Consider the following 22518-nt stretch of genomic DNA (forward strand, 5'->3'; position numbering starts at 1 on the left):
CACTGATCTATCGGGACGCATGCGCGGTGCAACACAGACACATGGGCAGTACATATGTCTCAAATTTGCAAACATCGGCAATGCCTCCACCTAAGACTCATGTACAGATCCGCTACACTACTGTATACCTGCTGCATTACTGTATACCTGCTACACTACTGTATACCTGCTGCACTACTGTATACCTGCTACACTACTGCATACCCGCTACACTACTGCATACCTGCTACACCACTATATACCCGCTACACTACTGTATACCCGCTACACTGCTGTATACCCGCTACACTACTGCATACCTGCTACACTGCTGTATACCCGCTACACTTCTGCATACCTGCTACACTACTGCATACCCGCTACACTACTGCATACCCGCTACACTACTGCATACCTGCTACACTACTGCATACCCGCTACGCTACTGTATACCTGCTACGCTACTGTATACCCGCTACACTACTGCATACCCGCTACACTGCTGTATACCCGCTACACTATTGCATACCTGCTACACTGCTGTATACCCGCTACACTTCTGCATACCCGCTACACTACTGCATACCTGCTACACTACTGCATACCCGCTACGCTACTGTATACCTGCTACGCTACTGTATACCCGCTACACTACTGCATACCCGCTACACTGCTGTATACCCGCTACACTATTGCATACCTGCTACACTGCTGTATACCCGCTACACTTCTGCATACCCGCTACACTACTGCATACCTGCTACACTACTGCATACCTGCTACACTACTGCATACCCGCTACGCTACTGTATACCTGCTACACTACTGTATACCCAATACACTACTGCATACCCGCTACACTGCTGTATACCCGCTACACTGCTGTATACCTGCTACTGTATACCCGCTACGCTACTGTATACCTGCTACACTACTGTATACCTTCTACACTACTGTATACCCACTACACTTCTGTATACCCGCTACTGTATACCCGCTACGCTACTGTATACCTGCTACACTACTGTATACCTGCTACACTACTGTATACCCGCTACTGTATACCCGCTACTGTATACCCGCTACACTACTGTATACCCGCTACTGTATACCCGCTACACTACTGTATACCCGCTACGCTACTGTATACCTGCAACACTACTGTATACCCGCTACGCTACTGTATACCCGCTACACTACTGTATACCTACTACACTACTGTATACCTGCTACACTACTGTATACCCGCTACACTGCTGTATACCCGCTACTGTATACCCGCTACACTACTGTATACCCGCTACTGTATACCCGCTACACTACTGTATACCTGCTACACTACTGTATACCTGCTACGCTACTGTATACCTGCTACACTACTGTATACCTGCTACGCTATGGCACATTTAAAATAAACAGTATATATTTCCTGTACTTACACTCACAGATAAATGTTATTTCTCACCTCTCAGAACACCACAAGCTATTCCGTGTTTTATGTCAACATGTTAACATTTTTAGTAAGTAGATGTATGAAAATATTATTCGCTATTTTACAGCATTCTGGGCAGACCTGCGTTCGCCAGTGTTGGGTTATAAATACACCAATGGTAATTCTGGAAAATTACAAATAAACACAAACACACAAGGTGGCATCTGTGCGGGTACTGCTCAGAGAACTGTCTGACATTAACGTTGGAGGGTGACCAGCCCAGAATCGTCTCAGCACACATGTGAGATGCGTAATACAAACGTCTTTTTGTTATGTAGTATTAGTGCTATTGCTTCAATAAGAGAAGTGATTTTAGCTCTGTATAAGGGGATAGAACAAAGCCGTAGCATATGTGCGAAACAGTCCCACAGGTTGATATACAGTACATACAGAAATACAGTGCAGTTCATATAATGATGGGCTTGGCTAGGAAGTGGACACAAATCCCTCGTGACTGCCATACCTTATGTCCCAAATCAAGTCCACATAGATCGGCACTGAGTCCGCCTTTGAATCAGGCCCTATGTACAGAAAACAAAGGAAGGAGGGTCCTGCTCCCAACAGCTTACACCTAAGAGATGGGGTTCCCAAACTTTCTTGAATCATTGCATTCTATCAGCATTTTGTTCACGGGACCCCTCGGCCAAACGGGTGTGGTATAGGGGTCCAACAGTCGGGATCCCGACAGTCATTATACCGTGTGCCAAGACCAGCGAGGCACCGTGCCCGAAGCATTGTGAGCAATGCGAGGGGCTGCGGTTGACTTCAAACAGTGTCCGTGTCGACTGTGACGACATTCGGGTAAAAAAAACAGTGACAATGAAAAAAACCATGTCGACCCCGCGACCTGTCGACATAGCCCATGTCAACCTAACGCTACGTCAACCTAAACCCATATCGACCTAGTCCCCTGTCGACCTAGACACCTGTCGACCTTTATCCATGTAGTTGCCGAGTTAGATGGGTGAATGAGGCTGCGTCTTCCACTTATATGTAGGTGTACAGTGCGATGTGTGGCTGCACGCACAGGGTGAGTTATCACAGAGGGGAACCTGCTAGTCTGCTGCTCACACCGCTCTGTGCTGTTAGCATAAACAAGCAAGGTTCCTGCTGGATACCCCACATTGCGTCAGCGTGCAAGGTGCCGACACAAGTTTGCAGCTTACTGACTTCCCCTCAGGGGACGCTAGACCGCCGTCGTACCTTTTAATTAAACTGCTTGAATAGAGCAGCCATGCATATTATGAAAGGCCATCAACAGCAGCGGGTTATACAGTATGTAGGTTATTTGGCTGTGTATATACAGTATGTAGGTTATTTGGCTGTGTATATACAGTATGTCGGTTATTTGGCTGTGTATATACAGTATGTAGGTTATTTGTCGGTGTATATACAGTATGTAGGTTATTTGGCTGTGTATATACAGTATGTAGGTTATTTGGCTGTGTATATACAGTACAGTATGTAGGTTATTTAGCTGTGTATATACAGTATGTAGGTTATTTGCTGTGTATATACAGTATGTAGGTTATTTAGCTGTGTATATACAGTATGTAGGTTATTTAGCTGTGTATATACAGTATGTAGGTTATTTGCTGTGTATATACAGTATGTAGGTTATTTAGCTGTGTATATACATTATGTAGGTTATTTGCTGTGTATATACAGTATGTAGGTTATTTGCTGTGTATATACAGTATGTAGGTTATTTAGCTGTGTATATACAGTATGTAGGTTATTTGGCTGTGTATATACAGTATGTAGGTTATTTGGCTGTGTATATACAGTATGTAGGTTATTTGCTGTGTATATACAGTATGTAGGTTATTTGGCTGTGTATATACAGTATGTGTACAGTTTATTATAAAATACTGTTCTACTCTTTGTACTGCAGCGCTAACAACTAAAGGCTAACAACTAAAGGCTATCAAAGGCCGACACAAGCAAAATGTCAACAGGAACTTTTTTCTAAACCGACGTCTTCGTACTTTACCATCCCAGTGGGCATAGAGGGAGAATAAAATAGTGTGCCGAGTGCAGCGAAGCCCCGTGCCCGAAATGCGCTTCGCCATGCGAGGGGACGCAGTACACTTATATGGTGGGCATGTTGACCTATGCTGACATAGACATAATTGAAAAAAAAAATTGTCAACCATTTCTCCTGTCGATATTTTGCTCGTGTTGATCGTTTGACCATGTCGACCAAATGAATGTCGACACTTTCACGCATCAACCTTTTGACTGCCCATTAATAGTGGTCGACCTTTTCACTGTCTACCTAGACCCTGTCGACCAAACCCTTACCCCTAAATGCAATATTTCTTGTTTATTCTGTGCATGATTACAGCTTTGTACAGGATCCGTCGGTGAAGTTGTACAAGACGCTTCTAGGTTCAGCATTAATACTCCCCCCCCCGGCAGGGAAGGGGTTACATATGAATCATGTATAATTGAGGGGCTCTCTGCACAACACAGGATGAGCGCACTCCGATGTACTAACAGAAAGCAGGGTATTGTGTTCTCTGAGCAAGCACTTAGCTCATCGTCAGCACCACCATTGTTCTGCCGGAGTGCGGCACAAGGAGATACAGTTCTGGAACACAGAGCCCGTGTCACGGAACTGTGCCCCAAATACAGAACAACATCGCAGCACGGCCGGTGGAATAAAACACGGTTGAATCTGTTGATTTGTTCACAGAGACATTAATCTATTACCGGTCATGCAAACATCAGGGATTTAATTATGAGGAGCAGAAATATATAGGGGGATGGGGGTGATTCAATTGGAAGCAAGAAGCTTTGCTACCGACCCACATAACTGGTGATGTTGTAAGTATCACATTGGCTTACAGATGCATCAAACCCAAAATAACAGTGTAGCGCCTGTTTGCGTGTAGTTGCAGGAAAGTAAACATACGCCACGCAGAATAATGGTGACAATTGTCACTGGGAAATAAGAATGGATGATGCATGTTATATACCGTGTTTACCAGCTTTCCAATTATATCTCGCACTTAGGCGCTGCTGACGTTACTCAGCGGAACCTCTTTGTCTCTGTCACCTATTGTCACAGAAGATACAGTCTCCATCCACGAAGAGCCATTTCCTGTTATTCATTCTACGGTTCTATCAGAAAACATTGAGTAAACACGATGATGATCATCTGTCACTCGTTATCCATTCATACCACTGGTTCTTAATCATTTCGCACCTGAGTACCCCCTTTATTTGAATGTCAAAGAAATACGTTCGTCATGACTATAATTGCGATAAGATAAAAGGTTTAGGCGTCATTATTTATAACATCAATGAATGTTCTATAAACAAAACAAAAAAAAAATAGACGAAATAATAAAATTGTGAAATGAGCTCTCTCGATGGGATTCCGTACTTGCGGGAGGAATAAGTGTCTCGCGTGTAAACATGGTGTTAACAGAAACATATCACTTAGATTAGACAGTAACAGGGAAGTGTTTGGAATAAGGAATGCCATCAGTTGTCACACTAAATATGTCATTTAATTGCTGCAATGTAGCTGTAAAAAATAACAATGATGTCAGCGGAGACACTAGATGTTTCCAGGAGAGATTTTTAACAGAATATTTTGATTGTGTTTCTATATACTTTGTTGAACAACGTGGGAAAGGCCCTCGTACTCTGATCTTGGTTCCTCAACATCAAGAGTGAGCAATATGTTCAGGAGGAATACAGGGGTTTGATAAGTATTCTTACCTTCCCAATGCCCCTTCCAACACTCTCTACCCGAACACTAACCCTAAGCCCCCTTGTAAGAGCCCTAACTCCCTCCCTGCCTAACCCTAAATCATCGATGTTGGTATTCTGGGGCTGGTCTTGGCAGTATTCTGACTGCCGGCATCCTGTTTTCTGTGATGTTGACCGCTTACCGTTCAGGACCATATGCCAAAAAAAACAAATATCATAGATATTTACTATGAATAGTTGACGCCCCAACAGTTTTAATGAATAGATTGAACTCAATAGTATTTATAAAACCCAGTATGAAAACTATAGCTTTAATTCTACTTTAATTGATTTAATATTGGGTCAGACTGTCTAGATTCCAGTTGAATCTCTTGTTTACATTCCTATAGAAAAGTATTTGCATGTGCCGAAGTCTGCCACTGTGTTATTGGAGTGCCACTTTGCTGTACAGCTGTTCAGTACTTAGCCCAAGATTGATACCTTATTGTACTGATTGCTGTTTGTCTTCTATAACCTGTATCCTGATGTATTCAATTAAACCTACTCTGGAGTCGCTGATTGGACTAACCTCCTTGTTCACATCCGCTACTCAACTTCTTACTTTTAGGCATCCTCCAATATCTATGTCCACATTTCAACAATGTTGACATTGTGGTGTGAAAAGGGGGGGCCAGGATTAGGCAGGGAAGTACGGTCGTTAGGGTAAACGTTGCCATACACTACTCCGAGAAGTCGCAGCTGTGTACGGCCATCTGATCCCCCTTGAGTCGCCCAGGTCCTTCTGCATGTGATGTATTGTATGCAACTACATTCCCCGCCACCGTGAGGAAGTCTGATGTGCAGCCAAGTCCAACCTCTGATTCCTATCTGATGTGCACGGGGCCGCGCATCGGATGTGGGGGGGGTAGAGTTAGGCTGCTGGCAAGGAGGGTTGGGGGCAGTGGGACTCCCTCCTTTGGGATGCCAGAGTCAGAATTCCATATGTATCCCAATTAGACATTCCTGTTTGCCAAATCTTGAGACACGTGTATTTCAACATACAGGCATTATATCTTGCAGCAAAGTGTCTCTGAAATATTTGAATTGCATCACTTCTTTTCCCATGCGTCATACTTCTGAAACACACGCTACGTAGGGCAAGGTCCCTCAAATATTACAGCACGTAGGAACCCACATGATTTATGGGGGTGGGTGTGGAACTACCAACAGTGCTGTAAACATACAAGTGCTCTTCTGTTATTTATCTCTCACGTTGATTGCCAGATGTACTAAGCCTTCAACAGTAATAAAATGGGAGAGTGATAAACAACCAGCCAATCAGCTCCTAACTGTCCCTTTTCAAACACGGCCTGTAACACGGCAGTTCTCTTACCGTAGGCGTCACATTTAATCATTGTTCCCTAACACGAGGTGACACGAAGACAGCCAGTGGTGTTCCGAGGTGCGAATGTTTACGGAACACTCTGTAACACGATACAGAGCTACAAGATCTATGTTCTGATTGTGCTAAATGTGCAATTAATTATTATGAGCCTTCATAATTGTTTCCTAATGGTGGTTTTTGGCTCAGTGAAAAATGAAAAGAAATTCAATTAGCAGTGCGCACTTCTCTGCCGCAGGTTTTCAGTTAAATACGTAATTAGATGTTTTTTCCATACTGTAAAAACCGAAACAGGACTTGAAAGATGTGTGAAATCATATTACCTTTCAGAATATTTTCCTGGTGTCATATTGACTCCTTAAATGGTTAACGTAGGACTCATCCTAAAACTTTGTGTATCGTTTCAATTATCTTTGGAAAATAGAGTAAAATAAGTCCATGTTGCTTGCAGGTGGGGCAGATGTAACATTTGCAGAGAGAGAAAGAGACAGTGCATGCACTGTCTTTCTCTGGGGGCGATGGTAATGTATGGGACTGCGCATCACCATTGCTATACCCTGTACACACGGAGTGATCCAAGCTTAAGAGATCTAGTCAGATCGCTCAGAAAATAGCCCCAAATCGCCCCATGTGTACGGGCCTTTAGATTTGGGTAAGTTATTTTGTTTCTGTTTTGTTTTGTTTTACTGGTTGCTTTAGTTTTACACAGCAATTTAGATTTCAGTTTAAACTCACCCAAATCTAACGCTTTATAACCATGTTAAGTTGTGTACACACAGTGCAATTTGGTCAAGCGATTTTGAGTAGATAGTCAAAATCACCTAGAAGATTAGCCAGAATTGCACCATGTGTACGAGGCAGGCGCTAGCGATGCGCGGGCCCGCGGCATCACTATCCCTTGACCCTTGATCACAGTGTATTTGGCTTTGCGGCTGGGGATATAGACAGCTAACTACAAAATTGCCCAGCCCAAGTCCCATGTGTACACCTCTTTACATCTGCGCCACCTGCAACGCAGCATGGTTTTGTCCATTTGAGAAAAAAATTAGCTTTGAGATTCAGGGCGGGATGTATTAATATACATCGCCACCCTTCGCCTGCCAGCCGCCACGATGTACTAACATATGCGGCTAGCATCGGGTTGCGGTGATGGAGACCCTGCGATACCTGTGATGTGGTTTGCGGGGGTCTCCGTCACATCCCGGCGGCTGCCAGTGTCCCCCTGCCTCTCCTCCTCCCCCCTGCAGCCGGATGTCCTCCCGGCTGTGACACCTGCTGGGGGAGAAGGAGATCAAAGGAGGACAGGAGGAGGGGCGCGCGGACCCAGAGGGTGGCGATACTCTGCCAGGCGAAGACGGGGCGGACGGGTATTGGTACATAGGAAAATGCTGTAAAACCCCCGTTTTACCGCATTTTCCCTTTAGTACATCCCGCCGCAAGTTTGAATTGGGCCCACAGATATACAAGTGCTGCATCGAAAAATGAATCATTGCGGTCTCTGTTTGCCTATTGTGTTTGATAACCCCCCCCCCCCCCCCGTGGGCCTAGCTTTTCCCCTCAGTGATCCCATTTTCTTCGCCTGTGGGCCTAGATTTTCCTCAGTGATTCCATGTTCTGTGCCCGTGGACCTAGCTTTCCCCTTAGTGATCCCTTGTTCTGAACCCGTGGGCTTAGCTTTTCCCCTCAGTGATTCCATGTTCTGGGCCTGTGTAATTCCATGTCATGTGCCCTTGGACCTAGTTTCCCCTCAGTGATTCCATGTTCTGTGCCCCGTGGGCCTAGCTTTTCCCCTCAGTGATTCCATGTTCTGTGCCCCGTGGGCCTAGCTTTTCCCCTCTTACGATATAAATAAACGTACTACTCCTACTACTACTTCTGTGCCCGTGGGCCTAGCTTTTCCCCTCAGTGATTCCATGTTCTAGGCCCTTGGACCTAGTTTCCCCTCAGTGATTCCATGTTCTGAACCCGTGGGCCTAACTTTTCCCCTCAGTGATTCCATTTTCTGCGTCTGTGGCCTAGCTTTTCCCCTCAGTGATTCCATGTTCTGTACCCGTGGGCCTAGCTTTTCCCCTCTTACGTTATAAATAAACGTACTACTCCTACTACTACTTCTGTGCCCATGGGCCTAGCTTTTCCCCTCAGTGATTCCATGTTCTAGGCCCTTGGACCTAGTTTCCCCTCAGTGATTCCATGTTCTGAACCCGTGGGCCTAACTTTTCCCCTCACTGATTCCATTTTCTGCGCCTGTGGGCCTAGCTTTTCCCCTCAGTGATTCCATTTTCTGCATCTGTGGCCTAGCTTTTCCCCTCAGTGATTTCATTTTCTGTGCCCGTGGGCCTAGCTTTTCCCCTCAGTAATTCCATGTTCTGCACCCGTGGGCATAGCTTTTCTCCTCAGTGATTCCATGTTCTGTACCCGTGGGCCTAGCTCTTCCCCTCAGTGATTCCATGTTTTGTACCCGTGGGCCTAGCTTTTCCCCTCAGTGATTCCATGTTCTGTACCCGTGGGCCTAGCTTTTCCCTGCACTATTACACCTACCTCATGCTAGACACAAGAGATGCGACTGTATCTGGTGCCCACTTTGCTTATACATGACCCCAGATACGGCTCATCGCTGCCTGCGCACCCAAGAAAAACAAAGGATTTTTCTTTCATCTGCACCAGCTTCGCAGCTGCTGTGCGAAAAGATGCAAAATGTCATTGCAGTCAGGATTTGTATTGAGGCAACCACTTGAAGCTTTGCAAATCTCAGTGGCCGCGTACAAAGACGCAGCATGCGTCACAGATTACCAAAGATCCGAGCAGTTCCATGGTCGCTACAGCTATGTGTAATACTGGGAATGAATGGTGGACCTGGCATCTGTACACTGAGCATGACTTCCTCTGGGGAAATAAGAGGAAGTACGGTTCTAGGTTATAAAAAGGGCATTAGAATTATACACAGTATGACGATTAAAAACACAATAAGCAAACAGTGCCGGTAGTCCCAGGCTTCTCCTCAGCGAAGGGTTAATGATCAGCAGCGTAAACACTGACCTCAGCCTGATCTAATAATTTGGCAGTGGCAGCCCTTTGTCTCCGCGGAGGAAACAGGCCTCTAATTGGTGCCTGTCATCTCTGGCCAGCTCGGAGAATACGAGACGGTAATCTCTTGGCACCACCGCACGGTAACAACTTCTAGTGACCTAGAAATATTTTCCCTTCCCCAGGCGATAAAACAGTTAAACAACAAGCAAATCAATGACTGTGAACGTGTGAATGTGCCCAAAGGCGTGGGCTAAACGCATCGAAAAGTCAGAAAACGCTCGGGATCTCTCTACTTGTAAGGTTTCAATTGTTATCGACTGTCCAAGTTTATTCTTGGGTATGAGTCATTGGTTCGACCCAAATTAGGTCGCAGGCACTGGGTCGACCACTAACGGTCGACACCTGAAAAAGGTAGACACAACCATTAGGTTGACAACGAGAAGGCCAACAGTCAAACATGAGTTTTTTTACGTTTTTTTTGTCCTGGAAGTCAACATGGACACCGCTCGCCACTATCTTATTCTCCCACCATGCCGTAGTGGATTTCAGGTGCATGAAATATCACCCGTCGGCACATGTCGGCTCAAAAAAAAGTGGAAAAACTCATGTCGACCTTTTGACTGTCGATCTTCTCATTGTCGACCTAATGCTTGTGTTGACTTTCCGACCATGTCAACCTTAGCCGTGTCAACCTGTTTCAGGTGTCGACCTTAATAGGGTTGACGTAATGGCCATATACCTTTATTCTTTGAGTATTCTGTATTTCACTATTCCACTCATAGGGGTAAATTTACTAAAGCTTCCGAAAGTGAGAAGTGGGGCTGTTGCCCATAGCAACCAATCAGATTCTAGCTATAATTTCTTTATTGCAGCCTAGAAAATGATGGAATCGGATTGGTTGCTATGGGCAACATCCCCACTTCTCACTTTCAGAAGATTTAGTAAATTTACCTCATAGATTAAAGACTTTCCAGCAATAAGCAGCTGGGGCATGGGCCATAGGGCTGACCCAATAAAGGTCGACACCTTAAAAAGTCATCATGGATTAGGTCGACACAAGCAAAAGGTTGACATGAAAAGGGTCAACATCAGTTTTTCACATTTTTTGGTGTCTATATTGTCTTACGTCGACAAAAAAAACATGAAAAACATATGTTGACCTTGTCCATCGAACCCGGTCACATCTTGTGGTGCTAAAAGTGCCCCCTTACAGCACCCGATGTCGCATGCCATCTTGAGATGGCACATCGGGTGCCGGAAGAGGGCGGCGTTGTAATCTAGCGCAAGAAGTAGCGCTAGCGGGTGGCGGGGGGGTCAGCGGTGGCGGCAGAAGTGTTTAAACACTGGGCAGTCCTCTGATTGGCTGAGCTATCTCAGCCAATCAGGGTTGCCCAGTGTTATAAACACTTCTGCCGCCACCGCTCACTGACCCCTGCCGCTTGCTAGTGCTACAATGCCGCCCTTTCCTACGCCGCCAGTGGTCCCTCCAGCCCCCTCTCCCCATACCCACGCCGCTGAAAAAAGCGTTCCCTCCGCCCCCCCACCAGCAGATTGCTCCTGCAATTCGATAAACATTATGTGCTGCACATAAGACCGTGAGACCCAACATTCGACCGGCGTGCCCGCGCATCGCATCGAACGGTACTCATTCTGAGCATACAATCATTCGATTTATCAGCCAGATGTGGTCGAAATTGAATGATTGCATGAAATATCTCACAAGTGTATGGGCAGGATAAGGTGTCCACCTATTGAGTGTTGGGCCTATTTCAGTATGTGCCACAAGTTAGAGTAAAATTGCTGCTGTTCCTCTACTTGTGCAGGGGCCCCCGGGCACTGAGTCACGCCATGGGCTGGCTGTACACGGGCACATCGGCAGTGCTTAGACTTGGATCTTATTTAAAGATATTTGCTACAGGAAATGATTTATTTGGAGATTACGCTCTAAAACCAACTCACCGTAATTAAAAAGACTAAAGCTTTATTTGTTACAGCAGATTAACATTCATTTAAACCAAAGGGAGGCAGCGAGGATCAGAACTACAAAGGTAATGCGAGATAAATCCCGTTATGTAGCCCTTGATAGTATATTAAATAAAATCCTCATTAAGCATGAATTCATTGAAGTTAAAGAAAACAACATCAATAAAACCCAGCAGAGCTCTGGTGCGTGGCGCGGTGATTAATAAATGTAATGTGTGTATTCTCATGTCATTTATGTTGTTCGCAAGACCACGAAATTGCTTTGCGGTGATAGATGACGCTTCCTGAAATTCCTGGAGAGGAAACTCCGGCTTTCAATAACTGATTCTTAAATGTTAATTGGGGCTATTCTTTAAGGCAGTGGTTCCCGAACTGTGCGCCGCGGCACTCCGGGGTGCCATGGGACCCTTGCAGGGTTGCAGGATCAATTCAAATTATTTACGGTCAATGTAACAGGCAAAAACCAGTGCTGGTGGCTTCCTAGACAAACTGAAGCAGATCTGGTCCCTCGCCAAATAACACCAAATTTCTCAATGAGAAATGTATGGCCTAGGGGCGCCACGAAAATGATTTGCATACTCTGGGGCGTCGTTATTGAAAAAAGTTTGGGAACCTCTGCATTAAGGTCATCAGTCTTGTTATACATACGGACACAATAGTTTCTGCATGTGTTTAGTAACATGATCCTTCCTCATTAAAAGCCTGTTTTGCTGCATCAACTTTTTCAGAGTTTGATTGTTGGAACGGATGCTATCTTCAGATGGCATTAGTTCCCACAGCCCTGCTTCTTCCTATTGGAAGTAGTTACTCAGACAATCAATGACCATCCCTACTTCTTTGCACGTCTCAGATCGGTTTGGAGACACTCCCAGCATACTCTACAGACTCACGAACCTCCCACACACCGGAGGAGAGTAGGCCGCCCCCCACCCCCATCCGTCCCGCTTATTTTGCTAACTCGTTTTTCGGGTAATCATCATGGGGGTGGGATGTGATAACGTGTAGCAGCACCACGCCACCCTCACTTCCTTCATGGGCCACTGGCCCCAATAGATTTCCATACAATCCCTTTAAACTTGGGGGATGCAGTTAAGATCCCGGCGGTCGGGATCCCGGCGTTCAGAATCCCGACGCCGGAATCCCGACCGCCGAAATGCCGACACTTTCTCCCTCCTGGGGTGTCCACGACACCCCTGGAGGGAGAATAAATTAGTGTGCCGAGCGTAGCGAGGCACCGGGCCCGCTGCGTGGCGAGCGCAGCGAGCCCGCAAGGGGGGGCGATCCACGTCCCCCCCTTGACGGCATTTCGGCTGTCGGGATTCCGGCGTCGGGATTCTGAACGCCGGGATCCCGACCGCCGGGATTCAATACTGAATCCAAACTTGGATACTCATGAATTACACAGGTTCCGTGGCTGGCTGACTCCAAGCCTGCATTTCACCTTGTTTTAAGTAGCCAGAGAACCTGTGTATTTCATTAGTTTTGCAGTTTAAAAGTATATTGTAGCCTTATCTGGAAGATGATTAGTTGTCAGACAATGCTTTCACACATGGTATCCATACACGGCATTGTATGTCATAATATGCTCTAGGCCTGCCCCCCTCACAGTTATATAACCAGGACTATGCTTCATTGTATTTAGCAGAACATCTGTTCCTATGGCTTCCATTGAATAATTGCTTTTATTAACAGGAGTGTGGGCCCTCATAATATTTGCTTGGCTGATATAAAGTGCATTTATAACCATTGAGACTGACAGGACAATGCTTGCAGCCACCAATTATCTGTATGAGAGATGTGACATGGCTCCACCACACAATCAGGTATTAGACAAAGCCTCTGTTATGAAGCAGACCTTGTTTAATCCAGGAAAAGAGTCTCTAGACAGAACCCATCTATCGGAGCGCCGCACGCTAGCGCCAGTACATTATAACGGTGCCCAGGTCATTCATAGACTACAACACTTGGCTGGTATGTGAGATAGGGGGATGCGGTCATCTATTAGAATGAACTTAGGTCTACAGTCATTAGGTCGACCCCACTAGGTCGACTGGCAGGAAGGTCGACCTGACTTAAGGTCGACATGGGTCAAGGTCGACATGACTTAAGGTCGAATTTGCATAAAGGTCGACATGAGGAAGGTCGACTGGTCATAAGGTCGACATGGGTTTTTCACTGTTTTTTGAGCCGACATGTGCCGACAGGCGGTATTTCATGCCCTACCATCCACTAGGGCGTGGTGGGAGAATAAAATAGTGTGGCGAGCGCAGCGAGGCACCGTGCCCGAAGCATTGCGAGCGAAGCGAGCGATGCGAGGGTCCGATTCTCATTGCCAACTGTGTCCATGTCGACTGTGTCGACATTCGGATCAAAAAACAGTGAAAAACCCATGTCGACCTTATGACCAGTCGACCTTCCTCATGTCGACCTTTATGCAAATTCGACCTTAACTCATGTCGACCTTGGCCCATGTCGACCTTAAGTCAGGTCGACCTTCCTGCCAGTCGACCTAGTGGGGTCGACCTAATGACTGTAGACCTAAATGCAGTCTGACGAATGATCCCATTCCGAGATAGGTGTCTCTCTTACGGGTAACATGCTGCATTTTGGTGGTTAGAGGTCAGTTCGGGCTCAGAAGTACAACACGTTGCCTTTTACTGATATACAAGCGAAAAAGCTCACAAATGGGGGCAAAACCATGCTGCACTGCAGGTGGGGCAGATGTAAGGTGCAGAGAGACATTTAGATCTGGAAGAGGTGTGTCCAAACTGAAATCCAAATTGAAGCCCATAGATCTAACATCTACATGCAAAAGCAGCCAGTATTTACCCTGCACAGAAAAAATCTAAATGCATTTGCTCCCCCTACATTGCAGTGTGGTTTGTTCCAGAGACAAAATGACTATTTGCTTTGCTGAATCTTGCCATAAGGACTGTTCTTTTCCTCAATTAGGGGGGAGTCTAGTTATCAGTGAAGAGAGCTGTGGTATATTTATATATATATATTTTCCTTTATTTGCAGGGGCAGGGTGATTTACTGAAGAACGCCAAGAATGAAGCAATGGAGAACATGCGCCAAGTTCAGCAGGCCTGTCTCTCCAGTGGTCTGGGCAAAGCCGCCAGCGCAGCAGCCGACGCAAAATCCAAGCGCGGGCTGGAGGCGATAGCAGAGAAGGATACAGGGGACGAAAATGGCCGATTGTGAGGCCCACAATTCACCACGGCAACCGGCCTCCCCAGGCTGCTTATAGCCCTCCACGGGGTAATCTGATAAATGCATACATCCAACATCAGTGCACTATATATACGACCAGGTCAATGGCACCATGTATTGCAATAGAACGATGCCGGTTCCGATTTTATGCCATTATAAAGTGACAGTTGTGTGAACAAGGAAAGGATTCACTTTACCACTGACCACAAAGGTTTATTTTATCTTCAAACGGAAACGGAAAAGGCCAAATTGTGCCACTTGCCCGTCACCATAATAACTGCGTAGAGTCTGTTTTCATTGAGTTGGCACAAGTTCCGGATTCAGTCTTAAAGATATAAAAGCCTTCTTCCAATTGCTGTATAAGTGATACCCCCTTCTCCGCAGCCGCGGCGCGTACCAGAGATATACTGGCTAAAGTCCCCAAGGGCCGCTTATAGCAAATGAAGTCATTCTAATAGTTCTGCAAGATGTGATGTGATATAATAGCAGGGTGTAGTTATTATGCTGGAAACTGGTCTCCGGACGCAGGAGTACGGCACCGATGATCCGGGTATAAGAAGGACGAGCTGAGGCATCTGAGGACCGCCGGCTGGGAGAGGAAGCTGCCCGTCCAGGCTGCGGTGCGTCTAACACTGGTTATTCTATGGCAGAGACCATTCCTACCATGATAGATACAGCCGATGGTTGTATGGTTGTTACATACAGTGCTTTCACTATAAATAATACTCTAACGTTTCACCTTTTACATAGCTAGGATGGAGATATCAGCCGGACGTGTGCTGTCGTGTGTATGCTGCTTGGGTCATGTGTTATTCCATAGAACACTTGTGATCCTGGGCTTCAGTGCAGCCCGTGACAAGTGACAACCAGGTGACTCGTGGTACAGTGTCCTGGGCTGAAGGTGTATAAATAGCCGCACCCCAAACCTTAGATTGAAAATGCCCTAGAACATTTATAGGCCGCACTTTTTTATAGTGTAGGAGAGACACACAGGAGATGTAGGGGTACATGTACAAGAACACCCCAATTACAGCCAGTCCCCTGTGCATCCGCCTAGCGCTGAATAATGCTTCCTGGCGCAGGATCTCAGTGCGAGTCTCCTCCCGGTCTGAGGCGCCCTCTTTGAGAGTCACCATGGAAACCGGCAGCATCCCTATGCTAGGTGCAGATTCTCCATCTGTGATGCACGGTGCTGGCGGCCATTTTGTTTGCCGAGGCAGATTTCAGCCAATGTAGCCTCTCATTCCTAGTCACTTCCCAGTCTAGTCATGTAATATGGGCCTGATTCAGAGAGGTAAGCTAATGCAAGTGTGATTTTATAATCTACGGTGCTGCTAATGTTGGCAAGGGAAGCTGCCGTCCCAGAAATTAAAAGAGACGCTCACCGAAACCACCGCAAGCTCATTCGCAACTGCGTACACATTGGCAGCTTATACAGAAGAGCGAGGAACATTGACCATGTTTTTATAGGTACAAGCTCAGAGCTGGCTGCAGCTGCGCGTCCTCAAAACGGCCATTGGGCCTGATTCAGAATGGATCGCATGGTCACAGCAGTCCGGGCTTATGAGTACTGTTCTGAAACATAGTGAGTTGTGTAGCTAGAGACAAAATGGCTGCCCTTGCTGACAACACAAGCATAACTGTGCAATTTAATCCTATTACTGAATGTCAGCTGTGTTATGGCTCTTGGTGACTAGGTTTGTATCGCAGTCGTAGAACATGTTTTTATCAGACACAGAACATACTGTAAGTACTAAGAGTAAGTCAGTAAATGGTGGAGGGAGGTAAGGAGACTTGCTGAGTCACAGATACAGCTGGGTACAGTTGTGATTGAGCAAATGAATAAGAAACATGGGCAAAGGCTGGACTGCCGTCACTATGGGTTACACTGAACAGAATGGCGTTATGAGAGGTCCGGCCAATGAGAAGCGGAAGTGTGCTGCTCCCTCCCCTTCTTCCAAAACAACCTACATCCTTAGTTGTCAACCAGGGATGTGTGACTACAGAGACCAAGGAAACATGGCCACATGAAGCTGTGGGCACTGGGGAGAAGGCAGGGTCTGATGTGGTTATATCACCTCAAGGCTTGGCCTTCACATTGAAATGCAAAAAAGTGATAGATAAGGCTGTAATGTATATATTACCTGGGTATACAGAATATGTGACCTGTATATGAGCAGAAGTCCAGTCCTGGCAGATGCCACGGGATTGATGTAAGAAGTGCATCTCTCATATATTGGGTTAGGTGTCAGTATACGCTGATATCATCCTAGCCGTAGACACCCGTTATGCCGCTCAGGCTCCATGTATCACAAGCGCTGCGGTGCCCTCTGACGGAGATAGTCCACTCTCTATTGGCGCTGGATGACACATGCTCTGACCAACATATCTCACCACATTCCACCATACAAAGTTAGGGGGGTAATTCAGACCTGCTCGCTAGTCTCCTTATATTCGCTGCCTAGTGAAGCCAAGACTTACTTTTCATTTGAACGCTTCCCGGTGAATTGCCAGCGGGCGCTGACATCATGTGACGTCAACCACCCGCCCCGAGCATGCAGCGGTGAGCCCACCTTTTTTTCGGTGGTGCGCCCATGAAACGCTGTGACCGCCCCCTGCCTGTCACTCAATTTGCGAATGCCCTACGAGTGAAAAACTTGCTGAAGGCATTCCCTCTGGGGGTTTGCGCATGAGCAGACCCCCCAACATCGGGGACAGGGTCACTGGTTCTTGCCGCCCTTACCCCTCACCGCCTCATGCCCCATCTGCTTATACACCCCATCCTGTGGTAAGAGGGGTCAGAGGGTTGTATTAGGTGGGTGCATAAACTAATGACTAAAACTTCACTTTAATTATTGTTCTAAAAAATCCCATTTAGTCGCTACATGAGGAACAAACCTCACTGTGCCTAATTCAGACCTGATCGCATGGTTGCTGATTTTCCCCGCCAGAGTGGAATCCCACTTCCGTGCAAGCCTGCGAATTGCTAAGCATGGATTGCGAAAAATGTCGCAGGCCTCTGATCAGCTGCAAATACATTCCCCAAGCCGAATGATGTCCCCAGTGTGTGCGTAGCTCAGGACTAACTCTGCGGCTGTGCTAGAATCAGGCTGATCGGGGGCGGAGCTGACGTCACATGACTTCCCCTCACACACCTGGCCACGCCTGCGTATTACCTGACACTCCCAGATAACAGCCGCTCACCATGTAATGATTCCCCAGTGTGCGCAGTGTGTGCGTAGCCCAGGACTTACTCAGCGGCTGTGCTAGAATCAGGCTGATCGGGGGCGGAGCTGACATCACATGACTTCCCCTTCACACACCTTGCCACGCCTGCGTATTACCTGACACTCCCAAATAGCAGCCGCTCACCATGTAATGATTCCCCAGTCTGTGCGTAGCCCAGGACTTACTCAGCGGCTGTAATAGAATCAGGCTGATCGGGGGTGGAGCTGACATCACATGACTTCCCCTTCACACACCTTGCCACGCCTGCGTATTACCTGACACTCCCAGATAACAGCCGCTCACCATGTAATGATTCCCCAGTGTGTGCAGTCTGTGCGTAGCCCAGGACTTACTCAGCGGCTGTAATAGAATCAGGCTGATCGGGGGCGGAGCTGACGTCACATGACCTCCCCTCACACACCTGGCCACGCCTGCGTATTCCCTGACACTCCCAGATAACAGCCGCTCACCATGTAATGATTCCCCAGTGTGTGCAGTCTGTGCGTAGCCCAGGACTTACTCAGCAGCTGTGATAGAATCAGGCTGATCGGGGGCGGAGCTGACATCACATGACTTCCCCCCATACACCTGGCCACGCCTGCATTATCCCTGACACTCACCATGTAATGATTCCCCAGTGTGCACAGTCTGTGCATAGCCCAGGACTAAAGGTGCCCATACACTAGTAAGATTTATCTTCAGATCTGGCTGGTTGGAACAAAAACATGGTTATGGATAATTGACAGTTTGTCAGGTTTCCAGAATTTCCAAGCAAATGGTCAACTGTCATTTGCTCTCATCCATAACCATGTTTTTGTTCTAACCAGACAGATCTGCAGATAAATCTGCTTGTGTATGGCCACCTTAACTCTGCGGCTGAGATAGAAACAGTTGGATCGGGGGCGGAGCTGACGTCACATGACTTCCCCATAAACGCCTGGGCACACCTGCGTTTACCCTGACACTCCCAGAAAACGTCCGGTTACCACCCCCCAAACGTCAGCTTCCTGTCAATCACCTTGTGAATGGCCAGTGATCAAAAAAATAGCAATATTTGATCACAGGATGGCCTTGCGCATGCGTTCTATTGCATTACTCTTACTATTTCGCAGCTGGGAGATCAGGTCTGAATAACCCCCCTTAGGGGCTAAATCATATTGGATCTCTAAGCTGAAAAGTTGCAGATGACTGCAAGCAGATGGGGTTATGGTACAGCGGACCGACGGTGTCTATGACCGACCGCGCTTATATTGTGGATAGTTGTCCGCATCTAGATGGACTGTAATGACAGTTAGACACAAGTGTTCGGTTGACGTGAGAGTGATCGACAAACCCATATCTGAGAATTGGGGGCATGCGGCGGCGGCAGGCAGGGCAATTTCCCCATGGGAAGCCCAGCGTTTCATGGGTGTTCCCATGCAAAGTGCCCGGTGACGGGGGTTGGAGTTGACATCTGCCTGCCCACTTTTTCCTGAGGGTGCGCGCATATTTAACTTTTATATGCGTGCACCTTCGCCATCATTCGATGGTCGGCGACCAGCCAATGATGGGGGCGGTTCCCCCTAGCATGCGAATGGATGTTTATGTTAAACAATGGCAGTCATTCAATAATAGCTACTAAGTCATATTATAACCGCACATTCTGTAATTAGTGATCCAAGCTAAGAATTAGGCCCTAAATGGGATATTTTATGACCATTATAAAAGTGAAGGTTATTAATTAGTTTTTACCCCCTCCTAACACACCCTGCTGCCTCCTCTTCCTCGTCTAGGACCAGTTGTGGTTGTGTAGGGTTGTAGGCCCGTAATGGGTAGAATTGAATACAAAATATTCCCAGGTTCTGTAGCGGAACTGTATAATATGTGTGCAGATATTATTCCTCCGTTTTTGCCTACAGAGATGACAGCGGAACAGACGGACTCTGCAAGGTGTTCTAAGCCTACTCCTAATTACCCTGCAGGAGTCGAACATCCAATATAAACACTGATAAATGAATTGTACGTAGTTCTAGCTCCGCGTCCGATATACGTAACCTATGTCTCTCCGGTACTTTTGCTTGAGTGTGGTATTTTTGTGCTCAGTCAACGGTTTTGTTGCCAGAGGGCGACGGACCGGTAACAATTACTCGTGGAAGTTCAGGTAGGTTCCCCTCCCACCAGAGGGCGATATAGTCCTCTTGCATTATGACGTTAGTACACAGCGATGGAGGGTGACGAGTGCCACGCCCTCGCCTAAGACAGTTGCGCCTGCCAGTTGGCCTTCGCTGTGATTATACCAGACGGCGGTCTTGGTGGGAATCGGGAACCTGGGGTGTTCAGAAGTGTTAATGGAGCTGTGTGTTCTGTAGATTAAGATTAGAAACCTATATATTTATTGAAGAGCACAGCTTTTATTTTGAAAAGCTCCCTTTTTAATGTATTTGATGCAGAGAGATATATAATGTGCTAACTTTTCTGGACTGAAGTAATAATTTAATTTTTATTTTATTTTTTTTATTTTTTTTTTCAAATTTTTATCTTCGTAATCCCTTTACACTGTAGGTCGGCAGCAGATTGCGGAGCCGTTCTGGCAGTCGGGGGGTTAATGTATTAACACTAACATTTTATTTTGCACATTACTGGAAAAATAAACCTTTCAACAAAATAAAAGTATAATGTGTTTAATTAACGGTCTGGCTCCGGATCCTTCTCCGCGTTAAATGTATGTGCAGTGCAATTGTCGTTCCCAGGTTACACTCTTGTCCGTGCTGCCTAGCAACTTTACAGGGGCATGTCGCTGGGAGGAACCATTGCGTTCTTGCCCTGTGTCGGTAACCCCACCCCCCCCCCCCCAAACACGGCCTAGCGCAGGGAGTTGCAGTTTAGCAAAACTGCAACAAAGTCTGAATGAGGCCTTTGGCAACTATTGCATTACTCCATACCGTGATGCAGGTCTGCACAGATGAAGTGATAATACAAGGAGTGCATAAGGTTGTTATCAGGGACTGTGTCTAGCTGTCTAGAGCAGGGGTATTAGGTGTACAGCCCTCAAACTGCTGTGCAACTACATATCCCAGCATGCCATGTCCACAGATTTAATAGCGTGGCAGAAAGGGTTGCTTGGATGTGTACTTCTACACAGCTGGATGTCTGCAGTTTGAGTACCTGGGTGTAGAGGCTACACTGTTATATTACAGAAGGCACAGCGGGTGCAATGCTCGAGTCTAACTATATGGTGATTGTTGGTGAAAATAAACACAGTAGTGAACGATCCCTTGTGGCCGATTACACGTTACACTAGTAGTAACGGTATAAGATCCTCCATCCGGCAGTACTCAGAGGTTACCCCTGAGGAAATCACAGGCAGGTGAAACGCATCGGAACCCACCTGGGAAATCTAATGCTCTACATCTTGCATCTACAGCGGTCCTATTGGCCAATTAATAATTTCCTCTCTCATAGCAACCAGTGAGATTATCTCTATTATTTCTCTATGGCATTGGCATCCTAGAAAATGAAAGACATCATCTGATTGGTTGCTATGGGAAACATCACGTCTTCATTTTTAGTAACTGAGGGCATGATTCAGACTTGTTTGCTAGATTGCGGGTAAAAGCACATACGCAAACCTGGCCCAGAATGTATACTGTACCTCAGCGCGTGTGACAGACCCTGTAAGTACTGTTACCCAGGTACTGTATTTCTGTGACTGTCCCCACCCATTTGGCAATAAATACATTTAGGGGCCAATGGTCCGTAACAAATGGGTATGAATCGGCCCCTAAATGTATTTATTGCCAAATGGGTGGGGACAGTCACAGAAAAACCTGGGTAACAGTACTTACAGGGTCTGTCACACGCGCTGAGGTACAGTATACATTCTGGGCCAGGGGTGTAATTTCCAAACACTAGACGCCATAGCAGCACCTTAGGGCCCGATATTGTGCCTGTGCATACTGGGGACCGCCATTGGAAACCTATAGTTGGAAAACATCGATGCATCGAGACCAGTGGAGATGCTGTTGCCGTTCGATGCTGGGATTGTGATGGCTGAACTTCGCTTGTGCCCGTATCCGCGCTCCTAAGTATGAGCGTTCTGGTTGTGCTGGATGAATTCCCCTATCGGACCATGGGACAGTCCTGCATGTAGCGCCCCCCAGCTGCCACATACGGTATGTATACTCACAGTCCATCAGTCCTGAACAGGTATGGTATATTAGGCTGACCTTAAAATGTTGACAGGCACAAGGTCGACGCAGGAAAAAGGAAGGATAACACAAGCAAAAGGCTGACACGGAAAAGGTCAACACATAAGGCCCACATGAGTCTTTCATGATATTTTTGGTGTCAGTGTGGACACCTGAGCGCATGGACTGTGTACTGCGTACTCTGTGCCTCGGGCCGCGTGCCTCGCTTTGTTACCACTACACCCGGTGCACTTTCCCATTCAAAAACTGCCCAAAATCCCCTAAAACTCATGTCGACTGTGTCAACCTTGACATTGACATCCAGA

The 22518-nt window shown here is 46.7% G+C and overlaps 1 protein-coding gene across 2 annotated transcripts in view; it reads left to right on the forward strand.

The window, feature by feature from the left end:
- PLCL1 (phospholipase C like 1 (inactive)) overlaps nucleotides 1–20695 on the forward strand; it is a 157474-nt gene extending 136779 nt beyond the window's left edge. For both annotated transcript variants that reach the window (XM_083154392.1, XM_083154393.1), the window contains exon 6: nucleotides 14607–20695. In XM_083154392.1, the coding sequence (XP_083010518.1) occupies nucleotides 14607–14789 (183 nt within the window). In that variant the 3' untranslated portion in view covers nucleotides 14790–20695. The remainder of the gene's footprint in view (nucleotides 1–14606) is intronic.
- Nucleotides 20696–22518: the final 1823 nt, after the last annotated feature.

The sequence above is a fragment of the Crinia signifera genome, chromosome 7 (assembly GCF_055691185.1).
Source record: "Crinia signifera chromosome 7, ASM5569118v1, whole genome shotgun sequence".
NCBI classification, from domain to species: domain Eukaryota; kingdom Metazoa; phylum Chordata; class Amphibia; order Anura; family Myobatrachidae; genus Crinia; species Crinia signifera.